The sequence below is a fragment of the Oryctolagus cuniculus genome, chromosome 7 (assembly GCF_051225735.1).
Source record: "Oryctolagus cuniculus isolate XC-2025 breed Fujian yellow rabbit chromosome 7, ASM5122573v1, whole genome shotgun sequence".
NCBI classification, from domain to species: domain Eukaryota; kingdom Metazoa; phylum Chordata; class Mammalia; order Lagomorpha; family Leporidae; genus Oryctolagus; species Oryctolagus cuniculus.
The window spans coordinates 122,317,184-122,332,048 of record NC_142873.1 but is presented as its reverse complement, the minus strand read 5'-3'; the positions used below and the strand labels follow the sequence as shown (position 1 = coordinate 122,332,048).

The following is a 14,865-nucleotide window of genomic DNA, read 5'->3' as shown; positions in this document are numbered from 1 at the left end:
GGGGGGGTGGCGGTTACTGCTGAGGACCAGGGAAGGCAAAAGTAGGAACCAACCCCACTCCCACGGAAGAGGCCCCGCTCCGAAGCTCCCTGCTTCCTTCGGGTCCTTAAAAGTCACAGTCTGGTGCCAGCCAAACTGGTGGGGAACTGGAGACGGGTCTCTCTCCCCTCAGGCTGGGGCGATTGCTCTAGACTGAATGTTGGGGAACCCCTCCCTCAAGTTCATTTGTTGAAGTCCTTCCCCTGATGATGTTATTTGGAAGTGGGGCTTTGGGCTGAGCCCTCACCAATGGGATTAGTGCCATTGTCAAAGAGCAAGGCCCCATAGAAACCCCCACCGCCGCCGTCGCCATGGGGACGCAGCCGGAAGGCACAGTCTGGGAGCGGGGAAGCGGCCCTGTGAGAGATGCACTTCTCTTGTTCACGAGCTACCCAGCATACGGCATTTCGGGGAGCACTCGGCCGCCAGGCCAGGGAGGCGGAGGGGGTCAGGGAGGGAGCGCCTGGATCTGGCAGAGCCGCAACCCCGGGAGGCCGGTGGTTGGCCAGGCCCGCAGATGCAGTCCTCAGGGCATTAGAAACAGCTGGGGGACTCTGACGGGGTGTATGTGCTCCAAATAAATCATGATCTGGGTGCTGCATGCAGCTCGTTCAGGTCTGCTCGGTAGCCACATCTCTTCCAAGCCTTGCCCCTCCCACCCAGAATCTGGCTGCTGTTTCCATCCCTTCCTCTCCAGTCCCATTGGCTGAATGGGAGGAGCATCCTCTACTGGCCCCACCTCTCAGGCACAGTGATTGGTTGAAGGAAGGGCCACTACGAATAGTCCCCTGGGCTTTTTCAAGCTGGAGCTGGCGGAGAAGAGCAACCTTTGGTCATGGTCACCAGCAGGCCCACAGCACCGTGCTGGGCACCCTTCTCATGCAATCCTCAAAGGCACCCCGTGAGGCAAGTCCTAACAGTCCCCTCAATTTACAGGCTCTGAGAGGTTAACAACCCCGCCAAAGCCATTCCAGGCTCTGGGCTCAAAGTCAGCCTCGAGGGTGGGTATTGCGGTGCAGAGGGTTAAACTCCCACTTGGGTCACCCACAGCCCATATTGGATGGCTCTGGGCTACTTTACTTCCTATACAGCTAAACACTAATGTGCCAGGGAGGGCCCTAACAACTTGGGTCCCTGCCACCCACGTGGGAGACCCTGATGGAGCTCCTGGCTCCTGACTTGGCCCTGGCCCAGCCCTAGTTATTGTGGCCATTTGTTAAGTGAACCAGCAGATGGAAGATCTGTGTGTGTGTGTGTGTGTGTGTGTGTGTCTCCCTCTCTCCGTATTACTCTGCTTTTCAAATGAATACATAAAGTTTTCTAAAACATCTGCCTATGGGGGCCCAGAGTACTCTCCCTTGATTTGTAACTTGCAGGACTTGAGCCTGGAAGCCTCTGGCAGCCGGGCCTTGCACTGAGCGAAGAAACAGGTGAGCACTAGGAGAGCATGGAGCTGGCCACACCAAGAAACTGAATTGAGTGGCAAAGCCTTTCGGGGAAGAACAAGTCAACTCGAGTCACAGACTTCAAGAAACTTCAGGAAATGTGGCGTGCTGGAGAGGCACAGTGGAATCCCAATAATTTCTTTCTTTTTTTTAATTGTTTATTTGAAAGGCAGAGGTACAGAGAGCAAGGGAGCGACAGAGAGATCTTTCATCTGCTGGTTTGCTCCCCAAATGACCACGGCTGGGCCAGGAGCCTGGAATTCCATAAAGGTTTCTCACATCGGTGGCTGGGTTCCAACACCTGGGCCATCTTCCACTGCTTTCCCCTGCTTAGCAGGGAACTGGGTCAGAAGCGGAGCAGCCAGGACTTGGACTGGCGCTCACACAGGATGCTGGCAACACAGGCAGCAGCTGAACCCGCTGTACCACGACGGTGGCCCCTACCCAGTAATCTATTTCTTACTGGCCTCAAAGAGGACCCAAAATGTCCAGGTCCAAGTCTCTCTGTACTGCTAAGCAGAGTGAAGGGCACTTGGCGGCTTCTCACAGTACAGTTGCAGGGACTGAAGATCTGAGGGTTCGCCATGTGCCTTTTTTCTTTTTTTTTTTTAAGATTATTTTATTTATTTATTTATTTGACAGGTAGAGTTTACAGACAGTGAGGAGAGAGACAGAGAGAAAGGTCTTTCTTCCGTTGGTTCACTCTCCAAATGGCCTCAACAACCAGAGCTGTGCCAATCTGAAGCCAGGAGCCAGGTGTTTCTCCTGGTTTCCCATGCAGGTGCAGGGGCCCAAGCACTTGGGCCATCCTCTGCTGCTATCCCAGGCCACAGCAGAGGGCTGGACTGGAAGAGGAGCAACCAGGACTAGAACCCAGCGCCCCTATGGGATGCCGGTGCCTCAGGTGGAGGATTAACCAAGTGAGCCACGGCGCCTGCCCTGCTATGTGCCTTTCACACTAGGGCCCCCTTTCCCCTCTCCCCGTACTGCACAGCTGCCCTCAGCAACAGCGGGGAGATCAGAACCCTGGGAATGCAAGCATCAGTGTCAGACACTTGGAATTTTATATATTTTATTATTTTCTTTGAGAGAGAGAGAGAGAGCGAGAGATCTTCCATCTCCTGGTTCACTTCCCAAGTGCCCTCAACAGCTGGGCCTGGGCCAGGCTGAAGGTGGGAGCTGGGAACTCAATCTGGATCTCCCACATAAGGGGCAGGGACCTAAGTCTTGAGCCATCACTACTGCCTCCCAGGATCTGTGGTTAGCAGAAAGCTATAAACAGGAGCCAGAGCTGGATTCAAACGCAGCTACTCCAGTATGGGATGTGGCCATCTGAACTGCTAAACACTCGCCCTGAAACTTGGGATTTTAAATCACGAGTCTGGGATTTCTAATCACTTCAACTTGCAGGATCTGAGAATCACAAAAGTGATAACTTAGCACTGGCCTCCAGTCCCAATCCATCCCAAGGAAGGGACCCCAAAGCCACCAAGGAGTTCATCACCAGATTAGAATTTCCCAACATAGAGGCATCTGAGAGCCCCTGCAGCTCAGGTGCAAACCAGGAACAAGATTTCTTTCTTCAACAGCCCCTGCAGGCCCCCAGCCTCCTTGGGTGGACCCCTCCAAAACTGGGGGGGCCCTTTCCTCCCTCAGCAAGTCTGCCACTTAATTACTCTTTCCAAAGCAATCTGCCAGGGTCAGCGCTGTGGCGTTGTGAGTGAAGCCACTGCCAGCAATGCCGGCATCCCAGGTGGGGGCCAGTTCAAGTCCCAGCTGCTCCACTTCCAGTCCAGCTTCCTGCTAACGCACTTGGGAAAGCAGCAGAAGATGGCCCAGGTCCTTGGCCCATCACCCACGTGAGAGACCCAGAAGAAAGCTCCTGGCTTCTGGCTTAGATTGGCCCAGCTCCAGCCATTGTGGCCATTTGGGAAGTGAACCAGCAGATGGAAGACCTCTCTCTCTCTGTGTCTTTCCCCCTATTTGTGTATAACTCTGCCTTTTAAATTAATAAATACACAATTTAAAAAAAAGCAACCTGCCTGCCTGTACTTCCTTCCCACTGTATTGCTGTGCTGTCTCCTACCACGAGTGGGGGTCTAGGTGAGTAAGGGGCCATATCTGTAGGTCGAGTAAGTGGTGGTCCACGTAGCAAGATGCTCAGGTGTCAGGAACAATCCCATTTCCTTTTCCAAACAGTTCCAGGTTATCCAGTCCGCATACCTGGAACCCCACCATTAATGCCCAAATTGTCAGAATCCCTCTGTTCTACGTGAATAACCAGGAAGGAAGATCACCTCATACCAGTGCCAAGAGGGAACTAAGCTCAGAGCTGCTCAGACTGAATGCGCTGAGCGGCTGGCTGGCAGGTCCTTCACAAGCCCAGTGAGGAGCTGTTAGCTTCCAGCTGAGTACACGCGGCTCACACAGATCCAGTCCCTGAGTCAAGGTCACAGAGCTGGAAAGGACTTGGGAGAGCAGGGGTCTCACCGCTCCCCTTAGGCTCTGCTGCGGGACAAAGACACAGGGCAGCATGCTGGGTGAGAGGGAAGGGCTGAGAGGTCAAAGGTTGTGGACTAAAAGACTAGAGACCGGGTCTGGGCCTCAGAATGAGACCACGCAGGAGCAATGGGTGCCCCTTCCAGCTGAAGCGTAAAGGCAGGCACGAGAGTGCAGGCGCACAAACGCTCTTGCTCACAAAGGCCCACAGCGGGAGGCGGAAGCCTCTGTGTGGCCAGAGGCCCCCTTCTGCAGCTCTTCCTCACAGTCTCACTTCCCTCCCATCTCGCCTCCCAGCCTGTCTGTTCGCCACGTGTCAGTTCTTCCATCTTCGCTTCGCTTCTTCCCCCAGCCTCGCCAGCTTCCCTGTCCACACCGCGGCGACTCTCTGGATCATCAGGCCTGCCTCCGCTCTGGTCTCCCTGCCTCCAGTCTCGCACCACACCGTGCCATCAGCCACATACACACACTGGAAGCTCACACAGAGCCCCGGTGCCCCAGCCAGGACACAGCTGGATTCTCCCAGGAGGGAGGTCCTGGGCAGGCAAGAAATCCCCCTGGACACAGACCGTCCTCACCAGCCGGCCAGAGGATCTTGCCCTCCTCAGATAATCGTTCCCAGAGATCCTCATCAAAACTGAAATGTGGGGCCAGCACGGTGGTGCAGCAGGTTAAGCTGCTGCTTGCAATGCTGGCCTCCCGTGTCAGAGCACTGGTGTGAGTCTTGGCTACTTTTTCCCATCCAGCTCCTTGCTAATGTGCCTTGGAAGGCAGCAGATGATGGCTCAAAGACTTGGGCCCCTGCCTCCCACATGGGAGACCCAGATGGAGTTCCAGGCTCCTGGCTTTGGTCTGGTTCAGTCCAAGCTACCCTGGCTGTTTGGGGAGTGGACCAGAGGATGGAAGATTCGCCCTGTCACTCTGCTTTCAAATAAAAAAATAAATAAATCTTCAAAGAAAAAAATGTTTAACTGCTCTGCCTAAATCCCTCTAGTTTCCCAAACAACAGTGAGATCAACTTCTTGCCCATTGGTTCTGGCCGGTCTGCCTCCTGGATGTCGCCAGGCACCCATCTTCAAGCCCCGCCCCCTTCCTGTTCCCCACACTCCAGGCTTCTGTGTGAGCTGTCCACACGGCCGGCAATGCTCTGGGTGTTATGCACCACATAGCCTCACCGTAAGCCTCACGCGGCACCTGCTGCCACCTCTCCCACTGGAACAGGTCTCTAAGTCTGGGGACCTGTACTTCTGCAGCAACACACAGCGCCTGCAGCATGCAAGTCCTCAACAAGGGTGGCTCAAAGACTGATGAGAACCCTGAGACAGAAGCCAAGACGCTGGAGCCCTGGGGACGATGACCTCAGAAGGGCTCCCCTAAGAGCATCAGGAGTGGAGAGTGGAGAGAGGCGTTCCGGGCAGCCCGGGACAACCCCAGCACAGTGTGGCCAGCTGATGTTGCTGAGACAGAGTGAGGGGCAGGGAGGAATGGGTATTGTGCCTGCGCGGCTCCCAGCCTCTCCCTGAGGGCCTTGGACTTTAACCTTTAGGTGATGGATTGCCATGGAAGGGTTTTAAAGCAGGAAAATGACACAGCCTGGTTTGCCCTTTAAAATGGATGTGTGGAGAGGGGGAGCCTGGAGAGGCTGGGAAAGTGAGGGCCTGGCCCAGCCCTGGCCGCTGTGGCCATCTTGGGGGTGAGCCAGGGGAGGGAAGCTCACTCTCTTGGTCTCTCACTCTCTGTACCTCTTTCTTCCAGTGACAACCAGGAGGTACAATCAGCAGGCCCTAGAGGCCGGGGTGGGGTGAGGGAGTGGGTGTCCGGGATGACTCCCAGGCTTTAGGCTTGAGCAACTGCCTGGATGACTGTGCCGCTGCGATGGAGACACAGGAGGAGGAACAGGTTTGGGGTGAAGATGCTGAGTTAGGCTTGAGGTGCTTGGCAGGGCCACTGATGGTGCTGGGGGCACAGTCAGCTTGCCCTCTCCCAGGGACAGCAGGCTGGGCTCTATGGAAATTAGGACTTGCGGGAGCAGCTGTCACTTCTCATGGAACACTTCTGTAGGCACCAATTCATCCAGCATGTGGGGCCAGCTCGGGGGGGGGGGGGGGTAGCACAGAGGAGGACATACCCCTAAAGGGCAGAACTTGGAAGAGCCAAGGTGCACAGAATGCCATCCAAGACTAAACCGGGAACCAGGAGGCCACCCTGCTGCCCTGCACCCGGGACAACCCTTCAGGCATCCTGTGTGCCTAAACCCTACTACTGGCCCTGCCACAAGCCCTGCTCACCCACGATGCCCTCGCAGCGGCCCACAGGCTGCAGCACTGGCAGGGGGCTCAGGAGGGATGGTAGACTCCAGGGGCCCACAGCCCCTTCTTCCCAGACCTAGCTCTGCTGGGGGCAACAACACGCCAGGGTGGGAGCGGGGGCAGGTGGGGATGCGGGAGCCCCTGCACTATTCCTCCCTGGGGCCCCCAGCGCCCGGCAGCCCGCACACTGCTGTCTCTCCTCAGCGGTCCTTCTCTCCAGTTGTGGTCCCTATAGGTCCCTTCCTCCCCTCCGCGCCTCCGGCAGTCCCCGCCCCACCCCCTACCTGTGGTCGCTTTTCCTGGAGGCTGTCCGCTTCCAGGCAGTCAGAAAGGCCATGGGCACAGGTTGGGTTCGGCCCGGGGGGGCGCGGGGGGCCCCTCGCGCCGGCGGTGACGGCAGCAGTGGCTGCGGCGGCGGCAGTACCTGGATGGGGCGGGCGGGGCGGCACGGCGACTCCTCCCTGCCTTTGCAGGCGCCTCCCCGCCCTGCAAGGGCGTCGGTCCCACCCAGAACCAGGAAGGACTTCGAACACGTACAGATTCTTCGTCGGGCACAGGAGAAGCGTGGTCCAGAGAGTGCCAGAGCTGTACCATCCAAGATCAGAGGCAGGAGGGGTCGGCAGAGGCAGGCCTCCCCACCTGTTCAGAGTCCCTCCTTCCTGCCCAAGGCCGGCCTGGTGACTTTACTAGGGCTGTGTGGGCCTGAATGCACTGGGTCAAGTGCAAGGCAAACAGTGGAGTGACAGGGTCTGGCAGAGACCAGGGAGGTGGGAAGTGAGTAGCAGCCTGGGCCTGAGGGTGGAGGCTGCAGGCTGGGCCAGGCCAAGCACTGGGGCCAGGCGACCCAGTAGACTTGTGAGCCTCAGTCCCCAGTGGGAAGCACAGGGTGGAGAAGGAGCGCAGACTGACTCCAGCACAGACGCTCCCTGGAGCCCCGCATTTTGTTTTTTTGTCACGTGCCCTTTTTTGGTTTTTATTTGAAATTTTAACTGACAAGTGGGATCAGCTCTGGCATAAGGTGAGCCCCTGGCAGCACAGTCCGGCAGGCTTGGTGGGAGGCCGGACCAAGGGCAGCCGCGGGAGGCGGCGTTTGAGAAAGGCTGGCTCTGCATGAAGAATGGATTCGGGGGCCCCGGAGGCTCCTCTGATGCCAAGGATGGGGGGTGGGCAAGGGCAGGGGGCTAAGAAAGAGGTCCTTTCTGTCTCCTCTGGGGCTGACCATGTATCCGCAATGCAAATCTTGTCCGGTAAATGACACACGCCGAGTCAGGTGTTGTCTGACGTGCCAAGGTCCGAGCCAGGCACTTCACCCAGTTCTCGCTCAGCTTCATCTCACTTGGCCCCTTTTGTAGTTGGAGGAACTGAGGCTAAGAGGCTAACTGCCCTGGGAGCAAGCTGCGGAGCCAGGTCTTGAACCCAGGCATCTGCCTGATCTGGTGCTTTCCTCCTACACGGGGCTGGGCATGGAGTAGGCGTCTCTGGGCAAAGCTGCTCAGAGGGGAGAAGTCCCAAAGATGACCTTTCCCCCTTTTTCTGAGCACCTAGGTCATGGTCTTGGCAGACCAACAAGGGCCTGAGAATGCTGCCTATCTGATCACAAAGCCAGAGCTTCTAGATCTGGAAATTCCAGTTACAAGGGCCCAAACCCTTCGGTCCACAAAGCTGCATGTAGCCCAGCAGCACGGCACTGCAGAGCCAGCGTCTCCTGGGCTCCCAGGCAACACGCCACAGGGCCACAGAAACCTGCCTGCAGACAAGGATTAAGGACACACCCAGCCTCCGAGCCCACAGCCAAGGCCACTTGCTCCCCAAAGCCCTCTGACGTCTCCCCAGTAGAGGTGTCGCTTCTTCCTCAGAGGTTACATTTATGTCTCTCTCATAGACTTTTAGCACTACTTAATGCTTAATCCTTATATATTAATTATCTACAAGCATTTAGTCTCACTCTTCAGATTCTATTAGGTAGGAAGTCAGATATGAGCTTATGTGTGTGTGACAAAGGCCTAAAGAGTTGACATCTAGGTCCAGCATATGCATCTCAGTCATCCTTCCAGGGGCAGCCCAATATCTGCACTTGAAACATCCTGCCCTGCCCCTTCTACCGGATAACCTGCCAGGTGGGGGTCCCAGCCCCTTCTGCCTGAAAACCTTCCAGGTGCAGCCCAGTATCTGCACTTCAAAACATCCTGCCCCCTCCTGATCTTCCAGGGGGTCCTGCCTATCCTTCCTCTAACCTGGGGCAACGTCAGCCAGGCTTCCTCCTGATAACTTAAGGGGGAAAACTCAGACAGGAGGGGAAGATGTGGCAAGGCAAGACCCATCCTCTTTTTTTTTTTTTTTTTTTGACAGGCAGAGTGGACAGTGAGAGAGAGAGGCAGAGACAAAGGTCTTCCTTTTGCTGTTGGTTCACCCTCCAATGGCCGCAGCGCGCTGATCCGATGGCAGGAGCCAGGAGCCAGGAGCTTCTCCTGGTCTCCCATGGGGTGCAGGGCCCAAGCACTTGGGCCATCCTCCACTGCACTCCCTGGCCACAGCAGAGAGCTGGCCTGGAAGAGGGGCAACCGGGACAGAATCCGGCGCCCTGACCGGGACTAGAACCCGGTGTGCCGGCGCCGCTAGGCGGAGGATTAGCCTAGTGAGCCGCGGCGCCGGCCAAGACCCATCCTCTTAAAAACTCCCAGCCTCAACCGTACTGCGCACTCAGCCCTCTGCCTCACTGCTGAGCCGCCCGCCTGGCCTGCCCAAGGTGTACTCTCTCCACTTAACCATGTAGCCTCTCCCCCAGTCTGAACAACTGGGCGCTCTCTCTCAGGTTCTGTCTGGAGAAGTGCCCATCCATTCTTATGGATGTCCCTGCCCTAATAAACCTTGCTATTTGCTTTCCACTACTCTGTCTTACGCCTGAATTTTTTCTTGCGCGAAGACAAGAACCCTTGCATTCTCCGGTAACAAATCCTATGATGGTACAAAGACTGTCTCATATCGTGTTTCCCACACAGCCTAGCACTACTGCTACACGTTGTTGGCACTCAGTATTGGGCATACAATAAAGGAACTAACAGTAATGTACTACGTAGCATTTTGGTCAGGAGACAACATACAGGAGAGTAGTCTTGCAAGATCATACCATCTAAGAATGCAGCAATCTTTTTTTTTTTTTTTTTTTTTTGACAGGCAGAGTGGACAGTGAGAGAGAGAGACAGAGAGAAAGGTCTTCCTTTGCCGCTGGTTCACCCTCCAATGGCCGCCGCTGCAGCCGGCGCACCGCGCTGATCCGATGGCAGGAGCCAGGAGCCAGGTGCTTTTCCTGGTCTCCCATGGGGTGCAGGGCCCAAGCACCTGGGCCATCCTCCACTGCACTCCCTGGCCATAGCAGAGAGCTGGCCTGGAAGAGGGGCAACCGGGACAGAATCCGGCGCCCTGACCGGGACTAGAACCCGGTGTGCCGGCGCCGCAAGGTGGAGGATTAGCCTATTGAGCCACGGCGCCGGCCCAAGAATGCAGCAATCTTAATTTGTATTAGCACACTCTATGTTTACTAACAAAATCACATGAAAATGCATTTCTCAGAATATATCCCATATTAAGCAGTGCGTGCCTCTATACGTTTCTATGCAACAGCAGGCACTTCATTGAGGGCCATTACAATATAGTACCTCTCATCCGGACAACTATGTTGTAAGACTATTTGAGTCAGAAGTTTAGATATGCTAAAAAAACAAACGGCCGACGCCATGGCTCACTTGGTTAATCCTCCGCCTTGCGGTGCCGGCATCCCATATGGGCACCGAGTTCTAGTCCCGGTTGCCCCTCTTCCAGTCCAGCTCTCTGCTGTGGCCCGGGAAGGCAGTGGAGGATGGCCCAAGTGCTTGGGCCCTGCACCCACATGGGAGACCAGGAGGAAGCACCTGGCTCCTGGCTTCAGATCGCACAGCGCTGGCCATAACGCCATTTGGGGAGTGAACCAACGGAAGGAAGACCTTTCTGTCTCTCACTGTCTATAACTCTACTTGTCAAATAAATAAAATTAAACAAATAAACAAACCGGAGCTCTGATTCAAACCCAGGGTTCTTCAACTGCTCAGGACTTTGTTAGGCATTTTCTAAGCTCCTCACACGAACTAAGTCATTGAATTCTCAAGACAATGCTGTCCTAAATGTCCTTTTACATCCCAATTTTTATGGCTGAGAAGAGGCAGAGAATGTGCACAAGATCACATGGATTAACTGGCAGAGTTGGGACTCAACACAAGCAAGCCAGACTCCAGCATCTCTCTCTCAGCCCCAGACCCAGCTTGCCCACCACACATGCTCCCTCAACACACAAAACATCTGGAAGCCATCTTCCCAAGCTTGTCTCTTATTCTGAATCTCTTAATGACTCCAAGATAGAGTAGGCTTTCTTCTTCCCTTTCTGGCTCCCCTAGCTCTGAAGCCACAGCCCAGGTGAGAATCCTGGCCCCACCACTTGCTAGCTGCCTGTGACTTCTGCCAAGTTCCGGAATCTCTTTGTCCCAGTTTTTCTTCAGTAAAATGAGAACAGTAGCAGCCATCTATTGTTGTAAGGACTAAACAGGTTAACCCAAACAAAACAAGATAACGCCAGACACAGTGCATGTGTGCGTACTCCCTACGGTGATAGCCTGCCCTGTGCTGAATGGGGGCTTCTTGCTTAGGGCCTAGCGTTGCTCAGTGATCTCTCCTGCTGCTTATACTCAAAGGGCTGCCCGTCAGACTGCACATGGAAAAGTCAGCCTGTGTGGTGGAAATGCAGCATCTCATCAGGCACCTGGGCTAGAACCTGGCTTGTTCTTTCCTGGGTTGGGGGATCTTGACCAAATTGCTTCCACCTCGCTACCTCATATTTTCAATCTGTTTTAACTGTTGTGTGTATTAAATATGATACATATACACAAGAGCACTTCAAAAAACTTGTGGAAAATGGAATTAAAAGATAAGTTTTGGGGCCGGCATTTGGCCCAGCGAGAAAATTGTTGGTTAGGATGTCCATGTCCCACTGTAGAGTTCCTGGGCTCAATTCCTGACTCTAGGCCCTCATTCTAGCTTCTAGCTACTAACCCTGGGAGGCTGTAGTTATGGCTTAAGTAACTGGGTTTCTCCCACCCATATGGGAGGCCAGGATCACGTTAGCAGCTCCTAGATTTGGCCCCAGGTGTTGCAGGTATCTAGGGACTAGATTAGCACTTGGGAGCATTCCCTCTTTTTATAGTTGCAAACAAATTTTGGGGGAGTAGGCACTTGGCATGGCAGTTAAAGACAGTGCTTGGAACACTGGGTTCCAGTACCAGATCCATCTGACTCCAGCATCCTGTGTATGCATACCCTGGGAGGGGCAGCAGGTGACGACGCACCTGGGTCCCTGCCATTTTCATGGGAGACCCACTTTGAGTTCTGGCCCTTGGCTTGGGCTTGGCCCAGCCTTGGCTGTTGCAGGCATCTGGGGAGTAAACCAGCATATAGGAGCACTCTCTTCCTCTGAGGTTCTCAAGGAAAAAAAAAGGAATATTAATTTTTTCACAAATTTTGAAGGCTTCTTGCATAAATGGATTTTATTTTGGCACCAAAATTAATTCATATTTTAAGACTTATTTATTTGAAAGGCAGAGTTACAGAGAGGCAGAGGCAGAAGAGAGAGAGAGAGGCAGGCATCTTTCATCTGCAGGTTCACTCCAAACGGTCATAATGGCTAGAGCTGGGCCAGTCAGAAGCCAGAAGCTTCTTCTGGGTCTCCCATGTGGGTGCAAGAGCCCAAAGACTTAGGCCATCTTCAGCTGCTTTCCTAGGTACATTAGCAGGGAGCTGGATTGGAAGTGGAGCAGCCAGGACTCAACCTGGTGCCCACAGGGGATGCCAGCACTGCAGGCAGAGGCTTTACCTGATATGCCACAGCGCCAGCCCCTAATAAACTCACCTTTTAATTTCATTTTCCATGATTTTTTAAATTTTTATTTGAAAGAGTTACACAGAGGGAGAAGGAGAGGCAGAGAGAAACTTTTCCATCTGCTGGTTCACTCCCCAAATGGCTGCAACGAAAGGAGCTGGGCTGATCTGAAGCCAGGGGCCAAGAGCTGCTTCGGAGCCTCCAATGTGGGTACAGGGGTCCAAGTATTTGGGCCACCTTCCACTGCTTTCCCAGGCTATAGCAGAGAGCTGGATTGGAAGTGGAGCAGCTAGGACTCAAACTGGCGCCCATATGAGACACTGGTACTGCAGCATCTGCCCAACTCTGCCTTTCAAATAAGTAAAAAATCTTTTTTTAAAAAAAGTAGAGACTACATGGATTATTTGTTTGTGATATTTCTACTCTGGTCTCTTATTTTTAACAGGAATGGAGAGTAGTAGTTCAAACTCTGGAGGAGTCTCTTGGGTTCAAATTCCAGCTCTGCCTCTTACCAGCAGCATAACCATGGGTTATTGTGAGTACCTCCTCTGTAAAACGAATAGCAGCTATACCTTTCAGGTTCACTGTTACAAAGATCAAGTGAATATATATCAAGGACTTAGGATCAGGCCTGGAGGCTAATAAATGTTCTTTGTTATTACAGTATTCTGCTCCTACCATTTCCTATATATTTTTTTTTTACCTCAAATGAAACAAAGTATTATAGAGTATCATGTTTAGAATCAAAGAGACCAGAGTTCAACTGCTTGTTTATCTACTTACTAGTCATATGATCTGAAGCACATTAGCTTTTCTGAGCCTCTGTCTCTCCATTTCTAAAAACAGGGATAGGGCCAGTGTCGTGGCTCACTAGGCTAATCCTCTACCTTGCGGCGCCGGCACACCGGGTTCTAGTCCCGGTCGGGGCGCCGGATTCTGTCCCGGTTGCCCCTCTTCCAGGCCAGCTCTCTGCTGTGGCCAGGGAGTGCAGTGGAGGATGGCCCAAGTGCTTGGGTCCTGCACCCCATGGGAGACCAGGAGAAGCACCTGGCTCCTGGCTTTGGATCAGCACGGTGCACCGGCCGCAGCAGCCATTGGAGGGTGAACCAACGGTAAAGGAAAACCTTCTCTCTCTCTCTCACTGTCCACTCTGTCAAAAAATAAAAATAAAAAAAAAAAAATAGGGATAGGGATATTTAAACAAAAATAAGAAAACACACCTAAAATGTTTAGCACAATGCTTTATATACAATGTGTGTTAAGTAACTAAATAGTTACTTTCATTTTTCATAATAATGTGACTCAATTTGCTTACTTAAATAATATTAAAATGTTGTCAAAGTAGGGCCGGTGTTGTGCTGGAGCAGGTTAAACCTTTGTCTGCAATGTAGGCAACCCGTATTAGAGTGCCAGTTTGAGTCCTGGCTGCTCCACTGCCAATCCATCTCTCTGCTAATGCTCCTGGGAAGGCAGCCAATGCCGCCCACGTGGGAGACCTGTATGGAATTCCTCGCTCCTGGCTTCGGCCTGGTTTCAGGTTTCCCCATTGTGGCCATTTGGGGAATGAACATGGAAGAACCATCTCTGTCTCTCCCTCTCCACCTTTCAAATAAATAAATAAATCTTTTTTAAAAAGTTATTAAAGTCAAATCCTTTAGAACAAACCTATGAGGTATTACGGTCTTCATTAAATGATGAAAAATGAGGTTCTGGGAGGCTAAATAACTTCTTTAAAAGTCCCTAATACTGTCTCAAAAACAGAAGAACAGGGATTCAATCCTCGGATTGTTTGGACTGATTAGATTATTGTGTTTTGTTTTTGTTTTTGTTTTTGACAGGCAGAGTTAGACAGTGAGAGAGAGAGACAGAGAGAAAGGTTTTCCTTCCATTGGTTCACCCCCCCAAATGGCTGCTACAGCCAGTGCACTGCGCCGATCCAAAGCCAGGAGCCAGGTGCTTCCTCCTGGTTTCCCATGTGGGTGCAGGTCCAAAGCACTTGGGCCTTCCTCCATTGCCTTCTGGGTCACAGCAGAGAGCTGGACTGGAAGAGGAGCAACCAGGACAGAATCCGGCACCCCAACCGGGACTAGAACCCAGGGTGCCGGCGCGGCAGGTGGAGGATTAGCCAAGTGAGCTGCAGCGCCAGCCTATTGTGTGTTCCAAGAGTCCACATCACACACAGATACAAAGCCATGTTTCAGGCACTGTTTCTATGTAGACACATCTCTTATCCTGCAAAGCAGGATGTGACAACTAAAGCTGCTAGCGTCTACTGAGTATTTGATTTTGTACTAGGTACTGTCCCAAACATTTTACACATATTCTGTGCAGTTTACCTACTCCTCTTTCCACACACAGCATGGACATAATCAGAGAACCATGCAAAACTCCACTGCCACATGGATATGCAGATAGTTTATTATTAAAATTTATTCTTATAATTACAGGCTATAACTTTGAAGTCTGAAACATAAGAGAAAATTAAGAGAGCCCAAAGAAACCTGAACAGTATGTAGAAGATGTTTTAAACTTTGTACGCAGTTTCACTTAGCTCTTTGTAAAACTTATCTTTTCCTTTCAAGTACAGGTCCTGGAGCTAGTCAATAACCCAAAATAGCACAAATGACTCCAAGACATTCACCCTACACAAGCAAGCAGGGAGATATAGATA

At 52.8% G+C, this 14,865-nt stretch overlaps 1 protein-coding gene across 2 annotated transcripts in view; it reads right to left on the bottom strand.

Annotated features, from left to right (window-relative positions):
• TTC39A (tetratricopeptide repeat domain 39A) overlaps positions 1-6,736 on the bottom strand; it is a 50,605-nt gene extending 43,869 nt beyond the window's left edge. The window contains exon 1 of one of the 2 annotated variants that reach the window (XM_051857783.3): positions 6,577-6,736. In XM_051857783.3, the coding sequence (XP_051713743.1) occupies positions 6,577-6,629 (53 nt within the window). In that variant the 5' untranslated portion in view covers positions 6,630-6,736. The remainder of the gene's footprint in view (positions 1-6,576) is intronic. The other variant, XM_089300706.1, reaches the window with a different exon arrangement.
• Between the last annotated feature and the right edge of the window lie 8,129 nt (positions 6,737-14,865).